At 34.9% G+C, this 27,544-nt stretch overlaps 1 protein-coding gene across 1 annotated transcript; it reads right to left on the bottom strand.

Annotated features, from left to right (window-relative positions):
* Positions 1 to 1,823: 1,823 nt before the first annotated feature.
* On the bottom strand, positions 1,824 to 26,080 carry LOC125682156 (protocadherin-9-like). Its single transcript, XM_056157049.1, has 8 exons — positions 24,671 to 26,080; positions 22,109 to 22,295; positions 21,814 to 21,870; positions 18,539 to 18,646; positions 4,475 to 7,270; positions 4,219 to 4,308; positions 3,239 to 3,344; positions 1,824 to 2,811 (listed from the first exon to the last, which is right to left on the bottom strand). The coding sequence occupies exons 5-8, from the start codon at positions 7,151 to 7,153 to the stop codon at positions 2,579 to 2,581; spliced, it is 3,108 nt and encodes a 1,035-aa protein (XP_056013024.1). The 5' UTR covers positions 7,154 to 7,270; positions 18,539 to 18,646; positions 21,814 to 21,870; positions 22,109 to 22,295; positions 24,671 to 26,080; the 3' UTR covers positions 1,824 to 2,578.
* Between the last annotated feature and the right edge of the window lie 1,464 nt (positions 26,081 to 27,544).

Raw genomic sequence — 27,544 nt, forward strand, 5'->3', positions numbered from 1 at the left:
TAACTAGGTTTGAAATATTTGTAAGCAGGGGGTCTGGGGGGCGGGAGCCCACCAGAAGCCGAGGACATTTTTCGTAATGTGTAATAAAAAATTAACGAAAATATTTGTAAGCACGTGCATACAGTGCGACAGTGTAGCTACGCCACTATATTAAGGTTATAATTATGTACACGTAAGTTGTAACATGTAGCAATACGTAGGTAGAGGGCTAAAACGGACTTTGTCTGCTTCCCAATGTCATTCATATATTCTGTATTTCCTATATGTGCTCAAAGTTTACAGTTCCTTTATAACTCTATATAATTTCCCCCGCTGTTTTGGGTGTAATGGAGAAACCAAGAGAATGAATTACATCCCATAGAGTTGTTTGCTTTACGTCCCGTCAAGAATTTTCCACTCATACTGAGACGTCACTGGTCAGCTGTAGGTGAAGTACCACAAATTTAGACCTATGTTTAACCTTCAAGATAGGGCCGTAGGATTGAGAACCTCCCTATCTCGAAGTAAAAGCTCTACTACTGAGTTACCGCCACCAGTCCATTCCATATGGGAAATTGTATTCATTTTACTTTTTAAAAAAAATGTTCATGGGTGATCGCCTTCACTTCAGGAGAATTGGTAATTCTATCAATAGAGTGGGGGGGGGGGGGGGGGGGGGGATGAGAAATTTAAAGCAATGTGTTCTAATTTTGAAACATTTGTTTTGTTGTAAATGTCCTATTATTTATTTTTGTATGCAACTTTAACCATAATCATTAAAAGTTAGGTTAAGATTTTATTAAAATAAAGATTTAGGTTCATTTGAATATATGGCATTATTTATAAATATTTTTTGTACGATAAGACAATAATGTTAATTTGTTTCCTTTAGAGCCTCCGAATAGGTTTTCTAACGCAAATATTAATAACCTAATTAATTCTGTCATTGAAATAGTCGACCACAATTTTACAACAAAAATTCCCTACACCAAAATGCCAGCTAATGTGAAATTCGGGAGTGCTTGCAAAGCACATTGGTAACATTCATACCTTTTTCTCACTTTATTGATAAAATTGCCGACTCCTGTGTCGCCTTCTTAAGTATTGGATTCTAATTTTTGGATATCGTCGGTATGAATGTATATATAACTTATTGAAGATTATATCACTTATAGAGGGGTAACCATTGTACTGGATCATTCAATTTAAGTTTCGTTATGTATTATGTATTTCTAAATTATCATAATGATGAAAATACAGAGTTATCTCCCCTTTCGGTGATAAAACAGAGTGCCTTGCTACAAACCACGGTTAAATCACAGGTGCTTGAGGACGGGAAACAGCACACACCCCCCCCCCCCCCCCCCCCCCCCGCGTCTTGTTTGGTCAATTATTCCTTTATGACCCCCCCCCCCCCTCCATCCTATGCAACTCCAAAAATTCAACTTAAATAAATAAAAAGCCAATTCCGACATTGTTTATACTAGACGGAATAACATTCTTGGGGGGGGGGGGGGGGGGGGGGTTGTTGTTGTTGTTGTTGTTATGGGGTATTAAGTGCTGTTTCCTGTCCTCGACCACCTGTAGGTTAAATTGGATACATGGACATCTAAAAAAATATTTAGAGCCTTTTCATCAATAAATCACTCTCTGCATCAGATTCTTACATCGGTCACAAGTTGAATCATAATGTCTATGGGGCATCAGAAACAATTGTGATGGACATAAAGATCCAAAATATATATTTTATCTATATATACCAAAATAGATATTAAGTACATGTAATTAACAAAAATTTTCATATTCCAGTTTTTAAGAGGCTATAATTTTAAAAGCTGAAACCATTTCAAGATTTAATACATGTTTATTAATATCATAATAATTCATTCATTTTTGTACAAAGCACTTCTTTCAATCAACAAGTTGAAAAATGCATGTTGTTCAGAACACATAACAATGATAACTGTGTGTAATTCCTGTAGATTCCTTATGTTAAGGTTTGCTAAATGGTTGTTCAATGGAACCGACATATAGCATGAGTTATTCTCTAAAAGACTTCATTCAATATAAATCAGTGATGAATAAATAAATGCAAGTCATTTGATTTCACGATATAGTCCTCTTGTGAATAATAATTCATCAAGTACATTTAAGGAATGTCTAGGCTGGGTGTATTACGAGGAATTCAAAACAATGGACATTTGGGGTCATTTGCAAACCTGCATGTATAGTCATTATGTAGAAAATACTTCATCATTCCAATACAAAACAACTTATGCATAGAGATATATTTCTTCTATATGTATCATGTGATAAAACAAATAAGTATAGACTTCTATGTCAAGTTGAAAGATCACTTGTGTGTTACAATGCTTTCATGAAGAAATGAAATACAATGAAACAGTTGATTACAGACAAAACACTGTCGATGTGAATATCAAGGAATCCACAGTATATCAACGTACAATAAAAACAATTCACGTGGTTGAATAGAGTGATTGCGTAAAACGCAATATGAGACACAAGTCTGTTATATTTGGCACATTGAGTAGTTGACCCGGTTGAAATCATCGTTCCACTGGAATGATTCAGTCCGTGGTCATACGTACGATGGAAAACAATCTTCTTTTGAGGGGGATTCCTCTGAACGAAACTGCAGTTCATTATCTGAAGGAAGTCTGGGAGGTCTAACAGGAATTGCCTCCCTTTGAATATTACTCTTTAAATGGTGAGTATTTATATAGTTTATATTTTCATACTGGTTTCCATATGATCTAGTGCCCTGAGCAGGATTCATTTTGAATTTAAAAGCACCTGTCTGATGTCTTTCATCTGTGAAATAACAAATAATGATCATAATGATTACTGTATGTTTTACACACATGCCATGTCACATTATTCTATACATGTAAATCCAGTGGCAGATCTAGAAAATGGGGGAGGGGTTACGGGGCTTGCAACACCTCCACCTCCTTTGATTAAATTTTTCAGAAAGGTAATTTTTTCTCATTTTCGGGTCATCAACACCCCCCCCCCCCTTTCTTGGGCGGAAAAGTACAAACTTGGGTTGCAACACCTCCACCCCCTGAAAATTTGCTGGATCCACCACTGTAATCTACTACATTTTGTAGCTTAATTTCAATTTTCTCAATGTACATATATCTAAATTTTGATTCATAAAACCTACACAAATTTAAATGTACAATCATTTTATGGTCAGTAAGACATTTAACTGATGTATGGTTTTAAATTGGCATACCTGATTTTGACATATGTAGTGAAAGGTCAAGGTCACTCCCACCTCTACCACTGTCTGATGTGGTTATCTCCCCTGATGAATCACTCATGTTATCTTGATGTTGCTGCTAAAATGAAAAATATAAAAATAATTACATTTCAGTTATCTTTTTATTCACTTTATTACTTGTTATGACTCATGAGCTCTACTGGATTCAAGTTCTGTCCTGTTTCAAAACAGGCATTGGATAAAGAATCCTCACTGCTGAATGGTGTAGATTGCCAACCATACACTTATGCCCCTAGATTACAGTAAAGAGGAATTGTAAGACACTAGGTTTTGGGTTTTTTTTGGAAAATTTCCATAAACTAGGTCAATGTCACAAGGTCAACAAATCTGGTATTGTTTTAAAGGTTTTCTCACAAAACTGCACATGCTTAATTTTAATATTAAAACAGTACCTCTTACGATTTGAAAGATATGGCTTATATTTGAATTTTCTAAAAGTATTTCAAAGGTCAATGTATAGGTCACCAGGTCAAAACGTTTGGTGTCAATGGAAAGGGCTTGCCACAAGGAATACACATACCAAATATGAAAGCTTTACCTCTTATGGTGTAAAAGATATGATCAAGGTTAAATTTTTTTGCCATAGATGGATGGACAGACAGGCCAAAAAACTATATGCCCCCAAATCTTCAATTCCGGGGGCAAAAAGATTGTGACGATTTACCTACAGCTGGTGATGTCTCCATATGTCAAAGATTATTATAATGGTAATATAAAACTCCAAACTAACAAATACAATTTTTCTGATGGTGGTCAATATCTAGCTACAATAATGTAACCCTCTCCAATTTTTTCCTCTCCCGAAAACATAATTTTAAAAAATTGAAGAGGGCTACATTATTGCACCTAGTTAATATCATTTTCACAAAGATACAATATGAGCGCAGTACATGAAGCAAGACATATTAGAGATTCAAAACTCCAAAATTTACCTGATAATTTGATCTTCCAATATTATCTAACAGCACTGAATTTAGGGTCTTGTCATTGTTGTTTTGTCTGTTGTATGAACTCTCCTCTCGCTGTAAAATTGAGAAAATTTTATTCATACAAAATTTACTTACCAGTACATGAAAAATACATTTAAGACGCTATGTTTTTTTCCTGACATCTCAATTATTTTACATATTATTTTATCGAAGAAACATACATATTACATTACAGACTTTATACATGTACAACACCTACCTGTCCTTGGCCTATTTGGCCACAATTAGAAAGCTGCAGACTTTCCACATCAAATGTAAAGCTGACCCCCTTCTTCTTCCGAGGCGAGTCTACAATGCTGGTCACCATGTCACTGGGGATCTTGTCCAAGTTTGGAGATGAGCAGCCCTCAATGGAAGCAGCACTGTACATGGTTTTTACTAGATCATCTGAGCGTTTGCTTTGCAGCAGTTTCTGATCATTGCGTCTGAGAATGATGATGACAGTGATGATGACAGCTGACAATATGATGGTGAGAACCACAACAGCTATGGTAATAATGATATTCTTTGTTCCCCCATCCTCTGAGGACAGAGGGCTTGGTGTTGGAAGAGCTAGGACGATGGTCAAATCACAGAATGAAGACTGCATATGAGAGACATTCATATCACTGACATTGATCCTGAGCTTAAATGGAGTATTCTCATTTACTTCATAAGTTCTTTTGAGATATATGTTTCCTGAGGTTTCACCGATGGAGAAGACATCCTTCTCATTCCCAGCAGAAAAAGAGTACCTGAGTTGACTGTTTGGTCCGATTTCATCAAGGTCATAAGCTCGAATCCGTGTGATTACAGTACCAACTTTAGCTTGATGAGACACCGAGACAGTTTGGTTAGAAAACAAGGGGAAGGTAATGAAGGGTTTGTTGTCATTTTGGTCTGCCACATACACAACAACTCGACTTGTGCTGGTTAACCTTGGGGTTCCTTGATCCACAGCCACTATGTCAAACGAATACTTGTTTTTGTCCTCTCTGTCAAGGTCTCGCCTTGTAGAAATTATTCCTGAAGGTAAAATCTCAAATGGCAGCTGACTGCTGGGGAGATTCTTAAAATTCGGATGGTAATCAAAAAGAATCTTTTGGTTGTCACCTTCATCCAGGTCTGAGGCACTGAGTGATCCAACTTTCATCTGAGGTCCCATGTTCTCTATTACGAAAAATTGGAACATAGGCACACTAAATGTAGGCTTATTGTCATTTTCATCCACCACAGTCAGCTGGATTGTAGCAGTTCCTGTCATAGTAGGATTCCCCTTATCAACAGCAAGAACATGGAAAAAGAACGAAGAAACATTTTCTCTGTCAAATCTAAAGTTTGCTGTTATGACTCCAGTTTCTTCATTGATGGCTAGTTTTTCTTTGGACGCGGGAGGCAGTAAATATCTTATTTCAGCATTCTTATCCAAGTCGTCATCCTTTGCTAGAACTTGTGTGACTCCATCCCCAAAAGCATTGTTTTCCCTGATGGATGCTTGATATAAAGTCTTGTAAAACTCTGGTGCATTGTCATTTTCATCAGATATGGGAATCACTATTGTTGAAGATGAGGATAAAGGGGGTGTTCCCTGATCACTGCACTCCACAGTGAGGTTATACTTGTCAGAAATTTCACGATCAAGAGATCTGTTGATGACCACTATGTAGCCTTTATTAAGTACTGTCTGCAGCTGAAACTCGTCTGAGACAACTTTGCAAGTGACAATTCCGTTGGAACCAGAGTCAGTGTCTTCGACAGTGACATGAGCAATCACGGTGCCAACACTTGAGGACTCACTGACAGCCCCTGTGTTGCCTGTAGACAGCAATGTGATGCGAACTGATGGTTGGTTATTTCCAACATCAATGATGGTAACCCGAACAATGCACTGGGAAACTTTTGGAGGTTGTCCTAAATCACTGGCATCTACAGTGATGTTGTAAATTTTCCTTATGTTTCGTGTCAACCTGTTTTTCAAAATAATTTTGCCAGTGGTTTCATCAATTTCAAAGCACTCATTGATTTCACTTAGGTAGCTTTGACGAGGATTGAATTTATAAACCACTTGACCATTTTGTCCAATGTCAGCATCTGTTGCTGAGAGTTGAATCAACTGAAAGCCAGTATTTTTGTCCTCTCTAAGTCTAATATCAAAAGTGTCTCTGTCAAATTGAGGTGCATTGTCATTCTCATCAGTCACTTCCACCTTAACATTTAGAGTTCCAGTCTTTTGAGACGTTCCACCATCCACTGCTATGATTTTAAGATCATAATGATCCTTGCTCTCTCTGTTGATTGCTGAATTCAGCTTCAGCTGTAGAGAGAATCCATCACTTGCTTTAATGGCACTAAACAGGAATGGAGAACCAGTAGTTTGCAGTGCGTAATTTTTTATTCCATTCTGAGCTGACGAGTCAAGGTCCAGCGCCTCATCCAGCTGTATTGTGGATCCAATGACTGCCGACTCAGACAAACTTTTGTTGACATCTGAGGAAGGAAAGGTGGGGGTGTGGTCATTGATGTCCAACAGAGTCACTCTCACTGATATTATTTCAAATTTGGAGTTAATAGAAGAGTGAGCTGCAATGTCAAATTGAAGCACACAATCCTGATTAAATCCACACTGTTTTTCTCTGTCAATCACTGCATTGGTAAACAATTCACCAGCAGCATTATCCACTCGAAAAAGATCATCCATCCTTGTTTGGTCCAAAAAGCTGTATCGAAGACTCTGAAAAGCCTCCTGTGTCATATTTTCCTGCAAGCCACTCAAATCAGCTATATTTCCCACGAAAGTTGAGACAGGTTCCTCTTCCCACAATTTCATTGTCACGATGATTTCACCGGAGGCTACATTTGCAACCATCAGGAAAAGGCACACAGAGATCAGCACTGCCATCTCTAAAAACCCCAAAACTCGAAATGATCCCAGTATCCCTGGCTCATGAGCTGCTCATTCCATCTATGAAATTTTAGGAGATCTACTCTCATCAATTGTCCATTCCCTTGAGGTTACCTGAAAAATTAGAGAGTGATTAGTCATTGTAAGGTAGGTTACATAAACAAATTCTGTCATATATGTTGTCTGTTACAAACATGAAAGGGAAAAATGTACCCATGTGCTAAAAGGTAAGGTAATCATTATAAATTGCAGCAATGTGAAATATGATGCAGAGTTAGTAATACCCATTGTTTTGTTACAATACCCCGTAACATTTGATGATATGATAAGGAATATCGCTTGCGCCAAGAGAGAAAAATTGTAAACCTTTAGAGGGTATCAGAAAGGTCTGATTCACGCCTGTAGTAAGTTTTTACCATTCCCTCTGCCGTGAGGTTATACGATGTATATCTTGAGTGTGGGTTACCAGAGTGTAGGACCAGAGGATAAAATATCCTAGTGAAGGGAAAACCTGCACGCCAGAAATACATAGCACTGTTCACCCTCATCACCTGACAACAAGACCCACACTGATTGCCATAACATCCTAAATTTATCAGACAAAGCAAGAACCAAACATCTTTCATTTACTTTGCAAGAGGCATACCGGTCCAGTCGTTATCACACCTGAACAACCAACTACTACCCTGTACATCTCATCTTTCAGTGTGGTGTCACTTTCAATAGAAAATGTGTCAATATCATGTAATCAGAAATTTATCAAGACAGGAGGGGCTAATATTTACTAGCCAAATAGACTGAGCATAGATTAAAGGCGATCCACTTTATACATCAAACCAGCAATTCCTACACAAAGAATAAATTAGACCTAATATTCGATCTTTTTTTTTTAATCCGAATGCTGTCAAACCTGCTCACAAAATGTTTTTAATCTAATATGATTTTACGCCTCAGCAGCCTGTAAAAGGCCGAAATCATTGTTCATTCCTCCTCTTCATATATCACACAAGCAGGATGCTATTATCACATATATTACAGGTGTTTTTATCAGGATTAGATACAAGTTTTCCACTATAACTGATAAATACCTAGCACCCCATCAAAGAATGGGCCTGGAATACTAGCACTGTTTACCTAGATGAAAGGTATTGATGTAGATAATAAACAGGTAAGCTGTGAGAGGTACAAACATCCTCTGGGGCCCGATACCCCAGGCTAAAACATCCCTCATAATATTTGTGTCTGAGGAAATTGTCTCAAAGGAAAAACATGTACACAGAACAGCTCCCAAGATAGTCCTTCTAAAAGGATTTCTATTTTATGACTCTGCCCTTGTATATTGGTATATGAGTAAAGTATTCAAAAATAAGTTGTGTAATTAATTCATTTTACATATTTGTTACTTAGATATCAAATGAAATCTAACACAAAATCCATCATTGCTGACATTATTTTATTTCTAGTAATAATGCATTTTTATTTATTACTATTTATTGCCAGAAATGTACTTGTTATTCTGATTTAATTCAATTAATAAAAAAATCTATCAATGTTAAATATTTTTAAACAATATACATGCACTCTACAGGTAGAAACAATAATAAAATATTTTTATCTAGATTTGTATTATAAATTATTTGATATATGACCACTCTTCATAAATACAATACACATAAAATAAGAACTTTCTCTAGGAAGTGTATATATATATGCATGATAGATAACATTGATATCATATAAAATAAAAGCATATGAAAATAAAATCATTACATTCAGCGTACGCTATATTTTCAGCCAACATACCTTCCCACTCAGTGGTCCACCACTTTAATGTAAAACCACATGAGAAAATGAAAACCGAGTACTTAATGTAAATAAAATGATTTCAGCAAACTTACCAAATCTTACACAGTATCACAGACACTTGAAGCCTCTTGTCCCAGAACCATGAGTACAATGATAAATACTGACCAACCCTCAGCCGTATAAACACCCCAACACTCTCCCACTCCAAAGAGAAAAACACAGAAAGCGCCGATTTAAAGACCTCCCCTTCCACGATTTCACTTGTCAATATTTTCAAATTGAACAACAAAAGGAATTAAAAATCTGTTGTTAACAATCTAAACAAAAGCTTAAATGTGTGGAAGATATTGCTTCTGATTGTCCAAAGTGTTTTATTTACTGAGCAATTAACCACTGCATGTAAATTTCATTACTGACCAGGTGAGAAATATATTCTGTACCTGTGGCTATAGGTTACATTTAATCTAATTTTCCACCTTATAAATAACTCACGCAATCTGAACACTATGAATTATATTAGAACAATTAACACCAGGATTTTTCACATTTTACAAAACACTTCACACTTTTTCTCCTCTTCAAAGTGAATTTTGATTTGGACCTCAAGCTATGAAAAAATTAAGCCCTTTATCTGAATGATTATAAATTAACTGCAGAAGAATTAAGGCTATTTTGATAAGTTTCAAATTTTTTCATCAGTCTTTGAAAAAAATATATTTTCATGCTCTAGCTGTTTATTGATTTCCTGTTTTTGAATTCAAATTGGAAATTTATCTTAAAATATGTTCATACAAGTTTTAATTAATGTGTAAAGCACAAGAAATATTTCATAGATAATTGACATTATTTAATCATGAAATAAAATAAAATTTAAATGATTCACAATTCCTGAGACATTTTAAAGTAAGGACACCTTTTATTAACATTATTATCACCCAATACTTTATATAAACTTCAATATTTCCCCAAGATTCTGATACCTCCTCCACTCCATGTCAAGCACTTAAATGGACTCCCAATAAAAACAAAATACTGCTGCCATAGCCAGTGCTATTGAGTGAATTATTAAATTAAGAGAGCTTTATCAAGACTGTATTGGGCTTTGAGATTGCTTTTCTGGGTGATTTATAAAATAAAGTGGTATACACATGTCAGGCTGTTTACAAAACTACAAAATACCAATGACAAAAAATATTGAACAGTACTATCACTACACATTCCTATCTTATGAATTTTCTCCTAAAGCTGATAACAATTCCAGTTTGAAAATCTTTCTTGTGAATTTGATACTAGATATCGAGTAATCTTTCCAAATTCATAAATATAATTCACAAGAGAGTTACCCTTCCAAGTTACGACGGTACACTCTTTCATGCATTGCATCAACTGAATTCTTTGTTTAACATTGTGTGCATGTGTATATCTTCTCTATGTTGTTTTGAACAATATGAAAATAAATTGAATTGAATTGAGAAATTAATTTAATTAATTGATAAAAATACATGAAACATATGATATGAATGGTAAATAAATATTCAACAAATTAGCTGTTGTATAATAATTACACAAAACATATGTAACATCGCATAGTAATAATAAAAACTATCATTATTTATTTATAGCGTAATGAAGTTAATTTCAGTGATGACAAAATCAATGATCAATAAGATGTTACCCTCTCTCACAGTGAGATGAGAAATCTGTTTCTGACTTTGTCCCAGACCTGACATCCTCATTGATTTTCCAAGACTTGGCCACTAGCAAATTTCTCAGATGGTCTTGGAATTCTCAGCAAGGACACAATGTGAACAGAACACCTAATTCTAACAACATAGTCACAACAGATGGAATTTCCATCAACTGGACAGATTGCACAGGGCCTCCAGGTCTGCAGTCCACTTCTCTACCCTTCCAGTATGACTATAGACCATGTGATCAGCCATTAGTGTGATAAATGGCTGTAACAGGACAATATTTTGTAATGGTCAATGTTTGGTGTGACAATGTGTGAAATGGGGTGTAGTGGTCCCCTTTAATCCATTTGGGAGGCCTTGTGATGTATCAATCACAAACTTACAGTAATGGCCATTAGTGACAAAGTCTAACCCTCTGGTGGTGATTTATACCTGACTAACACTTAGTACAACATACAAGTTACCCCATTATAATAGTACTAAGGTAATGAACAAAATAGTACTATAACTAATGACAAACAAAAGTCCTCAATTACAATACATCAACAACACCCATATAACATATATATATAATGTTGTACCAAATTGTAATGTGTGAATTGCTAAATAAAAAAGTAATACCTTTAATTGACAATAAATGTTTTGTTTAATCTATATACCTTATATCTAAAATATACACTGTATATATCACATCTCAATCTCTCTCTCTCTCTCTTTCCCTCTCTCCATAGATATCAAAACTACCCTATGGAATAAATACTTGAATTAATTTCCTCTTGGTTGTTTCCATAACAGTATACATGTTTTCACAGGAAGTTAAGTTTGCCCTTTGGCCACATTTAATTGAGTATCTTTACACGTCTTTTAATTACTTGAATACAAATGAACCCAATTCTCATTTTCACACTTTCTCTGTAGTAGATAGGGATCGTGTTTTCTTACAACCACAGGGCCTTTAATACCAATATTTCACCTCTTTGATCTTGCTTTTCTGTTTGGTGTGAGTTATTTCCCTTTGATTTTGACTGAGTATGGCTAGGTGATCTAATTCTTTATAAACACCTGATGTTTGTGTGTTAATCTTGTAATTCTCAACAAATTGGCAGAGATTACTGATCATGTTTAGTTTCTAAGTGTTCAAATCAAATTTTAGTTTAAACATATTTTATTGAGAAACTCAATAGAATCGGGAAACTGTAGGCATCGATCGCCTATGTACATGTAGGCCCTCTCCCAAATACATAGGTCAAGTACAAAGGTATGATTGATAAACAGAATTATTTGAAAATGTGACAATATTGTAATGAGGTTTACATGAAAATAGTTAATAAGAGTTTTGCTGAATTTTGCTATGAAATGATTTTTTATAGATCAACTTGTTTAAATCAAATAAACTTTAATGTGATTTATCCATCCCTTAACTTTGTCAAACAAACCAATGTACATGTTCTATATCTCACAAGTTTCTTTGCCAGATATACAGCCACCAGACAATTCTGTTCATCAAGTACACAATAAAAAGTACCAAATGTCTTAGTGCCCCCCCCCCCCCCTCCCCCCATCTCATTGCACTTGACATATTTAACTTCAATTCGGTCACTGTTCATCTCTCTTTTTCCCAAACACTGATGGAATTTTTGTCTCTTCTTTAAATTTACTGTTTAATTATCTAGGTTTATCAGCCTCCCATTAGGAGTGATTTTAACATACATCTTAATATGCTCAAGCCCTAAGGTTTCAGCATTCAAACTATACAAACCTCAGAAACTGAATCAATCCTTAAGCACACAGATTAAATTCTAAATTTTCTCCAGTCAGTGAAATGAAAGACATCAAACAAAAAGAAAGCACTTGGCCCTGAGATAACACAGTTAACTCCCCTTTTTAATCGATTGCCAGAGGCTGAGACTAGCTCTGTGCCATCCCCAAATCCCAAACATTAAGAATCAAATGTCCAAATATAGCCGTCCTGTGGTGCAGACACAATGATGCTTTGTGCAATTGTTTTGATAAATCTACCTCCTATCAGCAGACACAAAATACACTAACCTGCAGATTTTCCACCCAATTATAAGTGGACAATTCATGTCCAGCCATTAGATGGAGTTTGTTATCAATGAGGACTAAGCCCTCCTCTAGATAGTCTGTCATTTGGACTTAATTTTTCATTAACAGTAAATCAAGCAGACAATTTTAACAAATATCTGAAAACTTTTGGGTAAATGGAGAACAGGGAGTTACCAAGCCCGTGTCAAAAGGAGCTAAGTGCTTCCAGCTTTCTTTAAATATTTCCACATCTCATTACATTTTCTTCTCACAAACAAGTTTTCACTTTATTGCCTTTTGATCTTTAATGATGTTATAAGTTGCTTGTCAAAATTTCATGCCAAGTTGAAGCTCCCATTAAGCATCTTATTCATCATTCTGTCTTCCTTTACAAAAATGAAATGTTTTCATATTATTTACATCTACACCAAAAATGGACATTTTCCTCTTGAAACTGGAAAATAATTAATTGGTTTGAACATATTCTACTGTACTGATAACACACAAAAGATTTGAACACAAGTTCTGACAACCCACTAGGTTCTATATTACCTTGAATTTATGACAACTGTCAATAATATAAATGCATTAAAGACAATAATATACATACATAATTAATTAACCAAAATGAAGAATATAGTTGTATACAATGAATTTATAATATCACCTAATTGTAACCCCCACAGGACTACCCAAATTTTTAATCAAATAAGGACCAAATTTGTTTTGTCTTTCTCTATCTACTGAACATGTACTGCCCAGTGTCCAACTGGTCATTTAAAGGTTGGAATGTTTTGAGCAATCAATAGTAAAAGACCTAAGTGATTGTCACTGCTGTCAATACGTGTCATAATTGCAAATCTGATCAAGCCGAAAGCTTTGTCCTGCCAATGTCCGACTATCGGATTTTTTATGTGGAATTTTCATGTTATCAGTAACTTGTATTTAAATTCATCTGTTTTTCTAAATAGAGGAAGCTGCCAGCTGCCTTACAAGGTGTTAAACCTGTTGTAGTCCAACTCAGTGCGACATTGTAATTACTCATCTAAATGGGAGCCCTGTCAAAAATCGCCAAATGTATACTTTTAAAATGGACAAGATTTCAACACAACTAATTCATCATGCAGGAGATAAAAGGGGAGAAGTGTTAGGCGGGTTTTGTACAAGGTCTGTGTGTGTCCGTGAGTCACAGGGATACTCAAACCTACAGATCACGGGAGGTTCTTGGCAGTGTGAACAAGTCCAGAATCCCCCGAGCCATCATGCATATATATTAAGTGGTTACAATGTTACCTCAGCCTTGGTATGAACCACAAGTGTCTCCTATCCCTTAATTTCAAACAGGGAAACTAATTATTCCCTGTCACTTACACCTAACTATGACGACTGACTGACCGTAACTTAATATTCAAAATCTTTGAACAAATTCAAACACTTGACAATGTTTCAATCCTTAGGCAAAATGCTTATGTAAATAGATATGCGACGTTGTAGTATGGATTTCACCATCATTCTCTCTTGATCATTTGATGAAGGAGAACACTGGTCTGTTCCTCTTACAAATTCTCACCCCAAAAGATAAGATATATACCAAACTTTTTGTATAAATTAATTAACATGACCTACACAAGGAGTAAATCACCACAACTATTTCATGCTATCCAATATGTCAACTATTGCTAATGCTGGAGAGCCGCTATAATGAGTGAATGTTAATCTCTGAATAAAAAAGTTTAATAGGGGTAAAACTAGATATTTATCATCTCCAATATGCCAATATCTGTCTTTGTGGTCTTTTAAATTATGACCTCTCTCAATTGTGCCCCTCAATTTCAATTTTCTTAAACCAACTGTGATATTGAAAACAAATCATCATAAATCTTTCCTTTACACTGTGGGTAGGCTTTATTTGTTCCCTTGCTTTTAACTCTGATTCAGATTCCACAAACACTTGTAGGCTATAACAAGAGACCCTTTCTTTATTTTTGGATGGTTTAGTCATTTGGACAAGGTAGTCACATAAATTTGCAATTCCTGGGAGGGGATTGGCTGAATCTTTTATATACTGGTGCCACTGTGCCCCTGTGTTTAACCAAATGCCTCTTCTCAGCAACAAATGAAAAAACATAAAAATTGCTTCAGCTCCATAAATCTTCAAACATTTTGAAGAAGACCAGAAAAGCCTCAAACTGTGTGAATAGTTGATGAAATTGACTGAAAAATTCAAAGTTTACTAAAACATGAGCTAATCTAATTACGTAAAATGTCCCCCTCTTTCAGCAGTTGAAATCTGTGGTTCCCATCCATTACAATGTGTGGGTGGGTGTATATATATATATATATATATATATATATATATATATATATATAACTCTAAATATATATATATATATATATATATATATATATATATATATATATATATAACTCTAAAATCTCTGCAATATTGAAATTATACATATAGTTAAGTTTATATTCTAGCTATGCCCATGACAAAGCCTCTACAATGTAATTTCTTAAGCCCTTTTATGTTGTTTCTTGTACATTGTTAAGGTACATTAGTTGATTAATGTACAGATTAAATACTTCAAAAAGGAACAAGATGTGGCATTTTTATTTGGTGGGTGGTGCTACATATTAAGATCAAGATTTGTGACTGCCCTTGACAACAGGTGGTGCCAACAAGCATGGCTAATGTAAAGCCAAGTCAGGCCTGAAAGTCAAACCACTTCCATACTTCGAAAATTGAAGAAAATCTCATAAAATCACTGAAGCCTGTTTAAGCCTCATGAGACCTGCTCTGGCAGTTTGAAATATTCAGGCCCTTTGATGGCCAAATTACAAATTCTAGATGTATACTTTGTTTCATTTCTTATGTTATCCAGTGATTCGAATGAAATCTTATTTAACAATCAACTGACTCAAAACAATCTTCTACCTGTGTGTAATGGGCAGGTTTGGCTTGGGCAACAAAAAATAATAACTGAAACATGATCCCATGAAATGTAACTAATTTTTTTTTTACTGTGAGACAAATTTTTTATGAGGAAAAAATCGGTTGACCACTTGAAACAGTATCACAAAATTATACTAATAAACCTAGAAACTACAATGGCAACAATGATCAGAGACATAAAATGAAACATATATATGATTATAACGAAAATAAAGGGAACAAAACTCGTGCATATCACGCTACCTTTCCGCATAAAATCCACCATCATTACTGCAATACCTTATAATGTTCACAAAATGTCAATAAAATTAGGACTTTCTGCTAATGATTAATCATTAAACATCCAAATGTAGAAGATTGCAGAATATGCCTTGTTGGTCTCTCCTTTCATTGATTGATTAACCATGGCAAAGCATCTACAGGTGTCCAGTTTTAATGTGTATTATGGTTTTAAGTGATAATGGGATAAGTAATGACATTGATAACAATGGACCTAGCTCTCTTCCCTGCTGGGTGCCCACGATTTAATTAATTCTGAATGTCACTTCGACATGCTGAGCTACACCTTTATGAGATAATCCTTTCACTTACTCTAATTTAATCAAATCACATTTCGATGCACACCTATACTGGGTATCAATCTACTACAGTGCAGTACATTTTCTTTATTCTTTTTAAACTTACAGGTTCATCAAATTGATGACATGCATGTACATTTGTACAACATAAACATATATATGTACATTTTACAAATATTATACAAGTTAACAGTTCAATCCATTCAGTCATTTGTAGCACTGCTTTTGCTAAAAAAGTTTCCTAGGTTACATAAATCTTCCACATTTTTTGTACTGCACTGTATTCAAACATACTTGGTCTATGATACTTTTCTGATATCTGAGTGAAATGGACATTTAAGGAATGAAAATAATTTTTATTTGTTTTATACAATATAAAGTAAGTTGGGGCAGTTTACACATTATAAACCACTTCATAAAATTGCATAATCTGTCCAGACTTACTTTATATCGTATAAAACAAATAAAAATTACTTTCATTCCTTATAATTTATGTAGTTTACCATTTTTGATATCATTTGATTGATAATTCTAAAGAAAATATCAATTTTATATGATGCGGATTAATATCGCCAATTAGCAACAAAATGGAAACTGAATGGCCAAACGTATTGTGACATCATTCCTATAACGTCACATAGCAGGACAAAGGGCAACTTTGTTTATACGATATAAAGAATGTTGATGAAGTGAAATGAAACAATCAAATTGCATGTAACAAGTACAATTTATTAAATTATTTCAAAATAAAATGGAACTCGTCTCCTGTGTCATTACAAGTACATAGCATATTGATCGACTCTCAGGTACCTTATGATATTCCTATAATGACCAACTTCGATTTTAACCTAGTATGATTAGAAATTCTAATTTTAGGTTATTTGTTTTCTATATTTCAAATCAAATGTATTTGTCAAGTGTGACTGCAAGCCAAATGAATAATGGTTTAAAAATTGGGCTAATTAACTTATTCATAAGGAAAGTTTCACTTTACATGTGTATATTATATATATATATATATATACATGTGCAGTGTATATAGAAAGGCATACTGTGCATGCTATGGCGTGCTTACATGTACATAATTACATGTAATGTGGGTTTTTTTTGAGGGGGGGGGGGGGTGTTACCTGTATCTGATAACAAATTTCGATATATTGAATAGAAATATTTTTGATTGTAGTGTTGTGGTGGCAGATGGACGCTAAATACCTGCAGTCAAAAATCTATACTATATTCGTTTTCTTCAAATGAAATTCATATATGCTTTTAATATAGACTAAACATCTTTCATTATGTGTACCAGTAGTTAATTATAAATATTATTTTTCTTGTGGTACTTAGTATTTTAAAAGTTTTGCTATAATTCCAAGTAACGAGCTCTAGCTCCCATAGAAAGGTAATTAAATTGTTACCATTTTGTCACTTTTATATTGATTTATATATTAAATTAAAAAAAACTAGCAATGTGCTCTTTATGATATTAAATGTGATGAAAATACACATTTCTCTTAGCTAAGCCATTATTTGCATTATTCACATGAATGATATGGTATTTGTTTGAAAAGCTTATAATATAACATTCTGAATATCAAAATAATTCAAATATTCTGATTTGATACTAATGATTGCTTTAATCATTATGGGGCCTGCGTCAGGTGTTTGGTCTTTAAAGAACATATTAAACAATTTTGTTTCAGTGATTATATCTATTCAAGTATTAATGAAGGGCACGAAATATTACGACAAATATATTTCTTAGTTATTCAAAGATTTAAAATTCTTGTACCTATACATCAAATAATGATATATAATAATTGGCTTTTAAAAATCACGAAGAATGTAAATTTATTAAATTTTCATTACAGCATTGGGATATGAAATTAAAAAATAAATTGCATGGCAAAATCTCAAAGATCTTCAATTTGAACGACAAAACCATTAGTACTACATGTAATAACACTCAATGATTTTCTCAAAATATCAAAATGTGTTATTCAATAAGTTTGTAAATTATTTAGATAAATAAAAGGTATATAACCCTGACATCCATATTTTTGTTTGTGTCCTAATTCAATTTGTATCTCATTGTTAAAAGTTTACTATTTAACACATACTCAATTGTATCAATAGTGATTCAGAATGAAATTTTCAAATAAACTTTGAAATTTTAAATGTGTAAATGCTCTCATGTAGTTGAAAACAAATTTGGTATCAATTATGACAGGTATAAAGCAATGATAATGAGCTTTATATTATTATAAAATCTTACATGTAGAAGACCAGTAAAATGAAAACTTACCTTGATAGCTCTCTGATGATTTAAAGTGCCCTTCTTTCAGTAACAGTCAACAGTGATTTAAATTCTGGGTGAAATCGTGTGATTTCGGGGTATGCGACACAAGGTGATCTGTAATATAAAGTGACTGATTAAGACATGCGACCGTCAGCAGCCAGTGAACGGCTCACGAAGCACAAACATTACAATTAAATCTCGCTTGATATCCGGGTGTCAGTAGCACAAAAAAGACTGATATTCTCCACGAGCATGTGTTTTGCGAGTTATTTTTTAATTTTTGCGTAATTTTGTCTTAGTTCATTTAACATCTGTCAAAGCATCATTATCACAAAATCAGAGAAATCTTGTTAATGTAATGTTGCAATCTGAATGGAAGAGACAAAATTCTGAACCCCACCTGTTGACGAGTTTTAAGCATCAGTGCATGCTAAATGGCAAGCTTTCTATCACACTTCACAGAGAAAAATCAAAGATCAACAATATTTTTAAGATAATTTTTTGTCAATTCAATTTGACCTTCAAACACTCTGAATAAGATCCATAAGTTTTAAAAGATATTCCGACAAGATTGAAATTAATAAATTCATCCTGCTCTCATTGGGTTAAATCCTCAGATAAAATTTTCAAAAGTACTTAAATAAAAATAACATTGAAAGTGTCAGCCCTCACAAATCTTTTAAATACCTGTTACATGAAGAAAACATTTCTGCATTACACACTATGTATTTAAAGATGACAGCACATAAAAGATTAGGAGCTGTCTGTCAGCGAAGAGAAGGAATTGAAAGATAGCATCAGTTGAGGTGTCCACAACCTACAGTGTCTGTCTGTAGATCCTTGTCAGTCCCTAACTGACCACTCTAACTGACCACTTGTTTGGTTTACTCTATACACGATATACCACTAATTGCTCAGAATGTGATACTAAAAACTGTTTGTAATGAACTCATAACAGTTTGACCACAGTGTGACTCTATGACTGAAATCTACATTATCCAATCTATCATTAATCCCCAAGAGATACACAACAATGGTAACAGGTCTATACATAGGGGGGGGGGGGGGGTACTTGTTTAATGTTACATATATAAAAGTCTAAAATAATGTGACTATATGAGCATCATTAGGAATGTGTGTAAACATATACCTGTATATCTATGTGGCAATGTCCTATGGTAATTTAAACCCTCCAGTACTTTTACTGTCTCCTCCCCCTCTCCCAACAAACTATTTCAAGACCAGGCTAAATTCTTCCAACAGGCATTGTCCAGTCCATTGCATTTTCTCTGTTGTAACAGGAAGAAATAAAATAAAATGGACTAGACTGGGGTTCGAACCAAGGCCCCTTGAATCTCTTGTAAGGTGCTCTAACAACTGAGCAGAAGTGTCTGGCCACTGGCAGCCAAAACGTCTCTCCATCACATTTTTCCCTCCTTAAATTTCTTCACACCTTGAAGACATCAACCCAGGATCTTTACCTCCTGGCAGGCATTTCCACCTGTCAGTTCCAGAGGCTGGCCTGCAACACCAAATGTAACAGGAAAGGAGAAAATGCAATGGGTCAGACGGGTTCGATCACCAGTGGCCAGATAACTCAGTTGGTAGAGCACCTGACTAGAGATTCAGGGGGCCCGGGTTTCAAATTCTGGACTGGTCTGTTGTATTTTCTCCATTACTGTTAAACAATATCATTGTGATTCTGATCACCAACAAGAAATTATCAATCATTCATATCTGTACAATTTTAGGATCTAAATACCTGTACCAGCAAATTCATGGAGACTGGATACATGTCATCACTATGTACAAGTCACTTGTTCTATACAAGCATCCACATGTAGTGGTCAGAACTGTCTTTTACAAATCAGCAGAAAATATTTTAGTTACCATAGAGGTTAATTGGTACTGCATGAGCATCTGATCGGAGATTGAGAGGTTTTTAGCCTGAATCCTGGCTCTATGAAACATAAACTGATAAGAGACTTAAGTCAAATTTTGAAACAGATCTAATCCAAAAAATATTGATATCTCTAAGTCAATAAAATTTATGTTGAAATTAGATTTTAATTTTTTTTCAAAATTTCAATAAATCATTTGTCTGATTTTAACAAGTCAAAGATACAGTTTCTAAATTTTGACCAAGTCTATTCTCATGTTATGGTCATGGAGCCTGGTATGGTTTGTTGCATTTTCTCCTTTCCATGGCATTTGGTGGATGCCTCCCACTCCCAGAAGAGAACTTGGTTGTTTATATGCTTTGTGGATGAAGGCATTCAAAAGGCATGGGAGGGAGGGGGGGGGGGGGGGGGGGGCAGGTATGTGGAAGGCAGGAAAGTTCCATCACAATTCATGGTCAGAGAGGTAGGGCACACATTGTATGACTGGAGATTCAGGGATTTGAGTTTAGAATTACACCCTGGTCTGCTCCATTTCATTGCATATTCTACTACTATTTCCTAGTAGAATTTTTTCTCAATGGGCAAACTGTAATCCATTATATAGTATTACATAACATAAACTATGCTAATTTTCCATGTGTTTCTTTCATTTTTTTTTTTATGAATGTGTAGAGCACATTAGCCACACAACTGTTGGTGACTGGCTGACCTAAGGTAGTGTTTATACAAGTCCTACAAAACATGTGACTGCCAGTCACAGGCCTTTTGTTCTTTTGTCTGATCTCCGTATAAAAACCGGATCGGGTAGGGAGATCAGCTCCATACCCTAAGAACTTTGTTATCCCCCTCCTCACCTGCCCCGCGCGACAGAAGCTAATTGAAATGTAATGCTATAAGTAAACAATCCGTGTTGACAAAGTAAACAATCGATCAGAAAGATACAGTCGATCTGTCAATCACTGCAAGATGCTCATCACAAAATAATCATGTCAAAGATCACCTTCGTCTTCCGGAACAATCTCCCACAACAGGGTTTTATACTGACCACAATAGCAGCACAAATCCAAGACATTTGCCTTCCAGCTTCCAAAGTCAATTATAAAAACCACATAAAAGAAGTTTTTATAGCTCTAACATTAATAGTGGGGACACAGTCACCTAGCTTTTTCTCATTTAAGAATTCTTGTCTAAAACTATTTTTAGGTTTATATTAAAAGGATTTGAACTTTTTATAAAAATACAATAGTTTGTTTAGATCATTTCACTGATAAGTGAATTAAGCAATTTATTAACTCATATATTCTCTTCATGATTCTTAAAATCAAGGATTTCAAAATTCTAATTAAATTTAGTTATTTCTAAAAATATTATTTCACTTACCACAGGAATCAAAGCAGTTTGTTTTCAATTTCACTCTTCTGGCAACAACAACTGCTTCTATCAAACAAAAATACAGCAATGAGTTGTTTCTATAAAATCATTTACTGCAGGATCTCTATCACCTGAATTTCATCATCTCTACACACAATTAAACCCTCGGATCTTATTTTAACATGTAACAGATAATAGATACCACATAGTCTGCATGGATAGCTTGAGGAAAGCCATAAATATTTTTTCCTTTCTAATGACTTAAACGTTTAATTCCATAAGATTGTGAGATAAATTAACAAACTGTCTTCGATTGTTGATATAAATCAGACTCCGCCAGAGGGCATAACTGTTTAATTGTGCAGGAGTCGTGTCCCTTGGTGGATTCCGTCACATGCGTTAATTTTGGAATCTCTTTGATGTTTTATGGTTCACACTTTTCCCTTGGTCCGCTCACACCTCTGTCCTCAAATCAGCCTTCACCTCTCAGACTAAAAAGATATTTAATTCAGATAAATGGAATTAGATTATAACAATTTCAGGCAATTTTCTGAGATAATATGAAACTTAGACATGTCTATATATGATAATTTGTTCTTTTAAAAGTCATCATAAATCTTTCAATTTTACATTTTATGCATTTTAAGCTCAACACGAATAAATTCCACTTTACATTAACTTCAAATTTTCTGAACGATTACTAGATACAAACGCATTTTCTGAACGATTACTAGATACAAACGCATTTTCTGAACGATTACTAGATACAAACGCATTCATCTATCAGTTTTCTATACACCTTCAGCTCTCTAACAAGCAAGGCTTAGCACTGCTAACAATCCCGCGACCATACGAACATTGACAACGATGTAATTACATGCACAAGAGAAAATGAAGTAAAATATTTCCCTCTCACCACAAGACCACCCTTGAGTGGAGGAGCCAGAAATTTCTGAACGGGGGGTTGGGGGTTGGGTTTGTTACAGTAAAAAGGTTTAAACTATGGACTCGTGATATGGCTTACCAACTCTGTACATATGTAACAAATCCTTGTGGTATAAATATATTGTGTAATGCTTGAATCCCCATCAAAAACTATTACTAAGAATTTTTTAGTTTTAAATATTCTATCCCTTTCGAAGAAATTTAAGCACCGACACCCCTATTTTATCGTTGGACCGCTATTCTTTAAGAAATGAACGACATATAGGCCTAATATAGGTATATGGCCAAACATATCTCGGGTCAATGTACTGAAAATTTTAATCTAGCATTTCCTAGAACAAAATATGTTTCAATCAATATTGAGAAATTTGATATCAGTGTATGTATAATATTTGATCAAAAGTTGTTTATATATATATATATATATATATATATATATATATATATATATATATATATTCCAAATAGATTTCCAACATAAACGTGAAAACAACATGAAATTATAATATAAACGCTGCTACTGTCCAAAGAAAGCACAAAACACTGGTTTTCATCTCACTCCTCGACTCTGCACATTGGGATGAAACGAAATATTCAGTTGACCGAGTTGTGCTTTGCTACATGTAATGTGGGATTTTCCTTCAGCGTAGACTGGCCCAGTCTATTTACAAATACTTCGACATTGCACCGCGTACCCCGACTCCAGGCAATGCTGTATATTGTATAATCCTAAATTGTTCTCCTTTCTCGGAATTTTTCTATGCTCCTTAAAATGTATGCGTGTACGAGTTTAAAAATGCGTGCATATAATTATAATAAATGCAGCTTTGGATTCTAATCGGCTGTAGTTTTAGCTGTATAGGGTTTTCCTTTAATCATGTTGGTCTCCAAGATATTTTCTTGGGTGTGTCCCTCGTCCTTTTCATTGTACATATAACGTAGCGTAGCAGCACCACCAGACAGACAATCATTGACTACGACGGCGTATACGTGTCATTTTAACATAGCAGAAAAAAAGCAAATAAATCGTAATCGTAGAAACGTAAAATGTCTTTTCTACGATTTAATCAATCATACAAGCGATTTAAAAAATCCCATTCTACACATACATGTAGCATAGGAAAGAAAGTCAAAAACTCTTCCATTGTGTGCAATCAAAACAACAATTGCTAATCTAAAAATTTAAATCAAAATTTTAAAAGTGCTTCTGTTATCGATGGTCTAGAGGTAGAGCATTCGCTTCGCATTTGGAAGGTCGGGTTTCGAATCCCGGCCGCGACAGACCCAAGTCGTTTATAAATATTATGAAACGGGGGTGAAGTATATTGCGATTTTTTCCCTTTATAAAACGTAATTTCAGTTTTTGTAAAGGTTTGCTCCATTGAGCTCATTTTCACAGCTGAAAAAAAAATTCGCTACACAACGCGAAACGTTTGCGTGTGACTTTCAGTTTTCGCGTTATAACGCGATTTTTTTTTCCAGTTACGAAAGTGAGCGTTTGCGCGGGATTTCATCTCGTTTGTACAATAAATGACCGGGTAATTATGATTGGGGCTCGGTAATGGCGGCGCTCTGCCGCTGGGCTAATGAAAGCAGATAAATAGTATTGGTTCAATTTCTATTTTAAAATGATGGGAGTTTTTGCAGTACGGTTGAATGCTCAGTTGGTGTGTAAAACTGACACATGTTGATCAACAGACTGTCGAAATATGGGCACGTGCGAGGCACAGATATTTGTTTCATAGACTTGGTAATCTATGCTATTTAATAACATAAAACAGAATAGCTTAACAAGTATATGAAACAAGTGCCCGTGACAAGAGGATAAAAGAAATACATAAAGAAAGAAAAAAGATCGCAAGTATTTTTCAGTCATGTTAGTTCTACACGTGTATCATTCAAAATAGCAAAATTATATTACCTCATTTACTTGTCGTTGTTTATGGAATATAACCTGTCATTGTTTTATGAAACATAAAGCTCTGATATTCGACTCCTTTGCCCCATCTTCACCAGACCTCCCATTCTGTTACGAGGCATATGCATATCTTTTAAACGATTTTGTTATGAACTGTTGAATTATGACGTCACAATTCTTATACCGTTCGTCAGGATATTTCCCTCGCAATTTTTTAAACGTCTAAAAACCCACCACCACCACCATACATTAAAAAAAAAAAACCCACGCAGATTTCGCTACATGATTCACATATATGTACATTGGCAGATCCAGCGAGTAGGGTGCGAGATCTATACATTCATCATGCAAATCTTAATTTACATCTGATTCTCCGCCCGGACCCCATATTGTAAATATAGAAATATCCAGTTTTAAACTAAGGTTACCTACATGTACCTTGGGTCAGATCATAGAGCTTTTAAGGAGGTATGCTACACCAGAGAAATTTGATATGGCTGAAAAGTGGAGGATGTCTACAACAATATTTTAAAATTAAAACCCTTCAAATTTACTTTATTTAGTCAAAAAATGCAGGTTTAGTACAAAGCAATCGAAAAAAAAAAAAAAATTAAAACCCCTGCTGGACTCGAACCAACAATCTACAGTTCAGCAGTCGACGTGCTAAGCTACTCACCTAGGAGATGATTTTTTTAAATTAATAGGCAAATATTGCTGATATTTATATTTTCATCCATGTTTTAAAAGGAAGTCAGCCATTATGACGATGTAGAGTACCTCCTTAAAATAAAAAGGATCACCGATTTATGACATCATTCTTCTATATTCATTGACACGATCAAGTCAAATTAGTTTAACCAACAGGCACCATAGATCAAGTATTCAGTGTAAACAACCTTATCTTTAAATGATTCCGCCGTTTTCACTTCATCCAAATACGTCACAACCAGCGGGATACACGTCAGTGTAAACATGAAATCATTTAGGCCAACATACTTGATATTTATAAGTGGTTATATCATTTATAGGAATGATCGATTTGTTCAGGAACTAACATCTGTAATGATGGAAGAAAAATAAATTTGTTCTTCCTTCAATATATAATATATGTACTATCATGCCTCATGCGATACCTACAGGAAAATGAATGCTTTCAAATCAGCAATTTTAAATGAAATCTCTGTAGACAAACGTATTTATCTTATACACTTGTATGCTTAGTTGTGCATGCATTCCTTTATAGTTGTGTATAGTTAGTGACTAGGTCTAGTGCGTAATTTTTTTAATTTTATATTCAATCTATTTACATGTATTATCTCCATCAAAATATGAAAGATCATTTTCAAGCAAAGCTTCGGACAAGGTAAAGTAACATGCATGCTTGCAGAGTTGCAGTGCATAAGAGAAGCGAATTCTGTTATAAAAGTATAGATACAGAAAGATAGATAACTCTTCCCGACACCAGACAACAGAGGTTGCCCAACGCTTGTGCTAGGATAAAAGATTTCGAAGTTTGGGCGAACTATTTTTGTAATTCAATTTCCCGTGTTGTCAAGAATTTTAGGCAGTCGTGAAGTAGTCAGGTTCTTCTTTGCCCCCCCCCCCCCCCCCCCCCCCCCCCCCCCCCTCTGTTTTCCCTTGAAAAACGATGATGCTACGAGCCGTGCCTGTGTCCCTGGTAAATTGGCTTGTATAGGTTTGCATAGGTTCTTTGTTCCCGCACTTTGTGTACGTAACCAATCTCAATCGTTGAGATTGCTTCAATGTGTTGCATACCGGGGTAAGTATAAATTTAAAAACAAAAATTTATCAGATTCGTCCTTTTTAACAAATTTTGAAATATGCAAACTGTTTGTCCGGCGTGTTCGGGTGCAAAATAGAATACCTAAACTTCCATAAAATCCACTTTTGTAAACAGGAAATGAGTTAGGTATGTTTTTTCATTTTGAGTGTTTACGAACGCAGAAGCTTTTGTTGTGGAAATAACTTGTCAGTTATGGAAATCCAGGCATATATTTGAATCGAAAATGCGATCGGAGCGTTACAAACCGGTAACCGGTTCCGGCAGTTGTACGTTTTCCAGAATCAAACCATGAAGGTTTGCGCAGAGAAGTGGATGTAGGCTATGCCTGTCCACTTCTGTAAAGAGAACAGTAATACTGATGCTTAGAATAGCTCAGTCAGCAGCACCGCTGGCAGTATACGCTGTCATTATTTTTCCCATGGTTCGAATCCACCTCACACCACACTTTCTTGTCTCGGACTTTCAACACCTTTTTCATATCTCATTTAATTATGTGTATATTTCCCTTCAGTACTCTAGTTTAAATTGATATCAATTCTTTATACAAAAGGCAATAAAATTGTAGATTCTCTGCCAAATGCAGGAACTATCCTCGCCGTGGTAGATTTTATTCCAAGGACAATGATTATTCAATCTACATTAATCGATGGAAGCAAAAATGCATGCCATTAAATATTGCATGCAGCTGAGGGTAACAGCCTTGGTTGACAATGGTTTCTCGAGGGGTGAAAATTTTCAATGTTACCCTCAACTACATGCAACATTGTTTATGTTAGTATACATTTTATACTTAATGTTATTTAAACAAGAGGCCCATGGGCCACATTGCTCACCTGAGTCACATTGGGCCATATTTAAAGATTTTTCATATATATATATATATATTCCCCATTGCTACCCCAACTTACACCTGGGGGCCATGCTTTTTACAAACTTGAATCTGCACTATGTCAGGAAGCTCTCTAGTAAATGTAAACTTTTCTGAACCAGTGGTTATTGAGAAAAGATTTTTAAAAATTTCCTCTCAATATTTGTAAGTAAAATTTTGATCCCCTGATGTGGCCCCACCCTAC

The sequence above is a fragment of the Ostrea edulis genome, chromosome 2, assembly GCF_947568905.1.
Source record: "Ostrea edulis chromosome 2, xbOstEdul1.1, whole genome shotgun sequence".
In the NCBI taxonomy this organism is placed as follows: domain Eukaryota; kingdom Metazoa; phylum Mollusca; class Bivalvia; order Ostreida; family Ostreidae; genus Ostrea; species Ostrea edulis.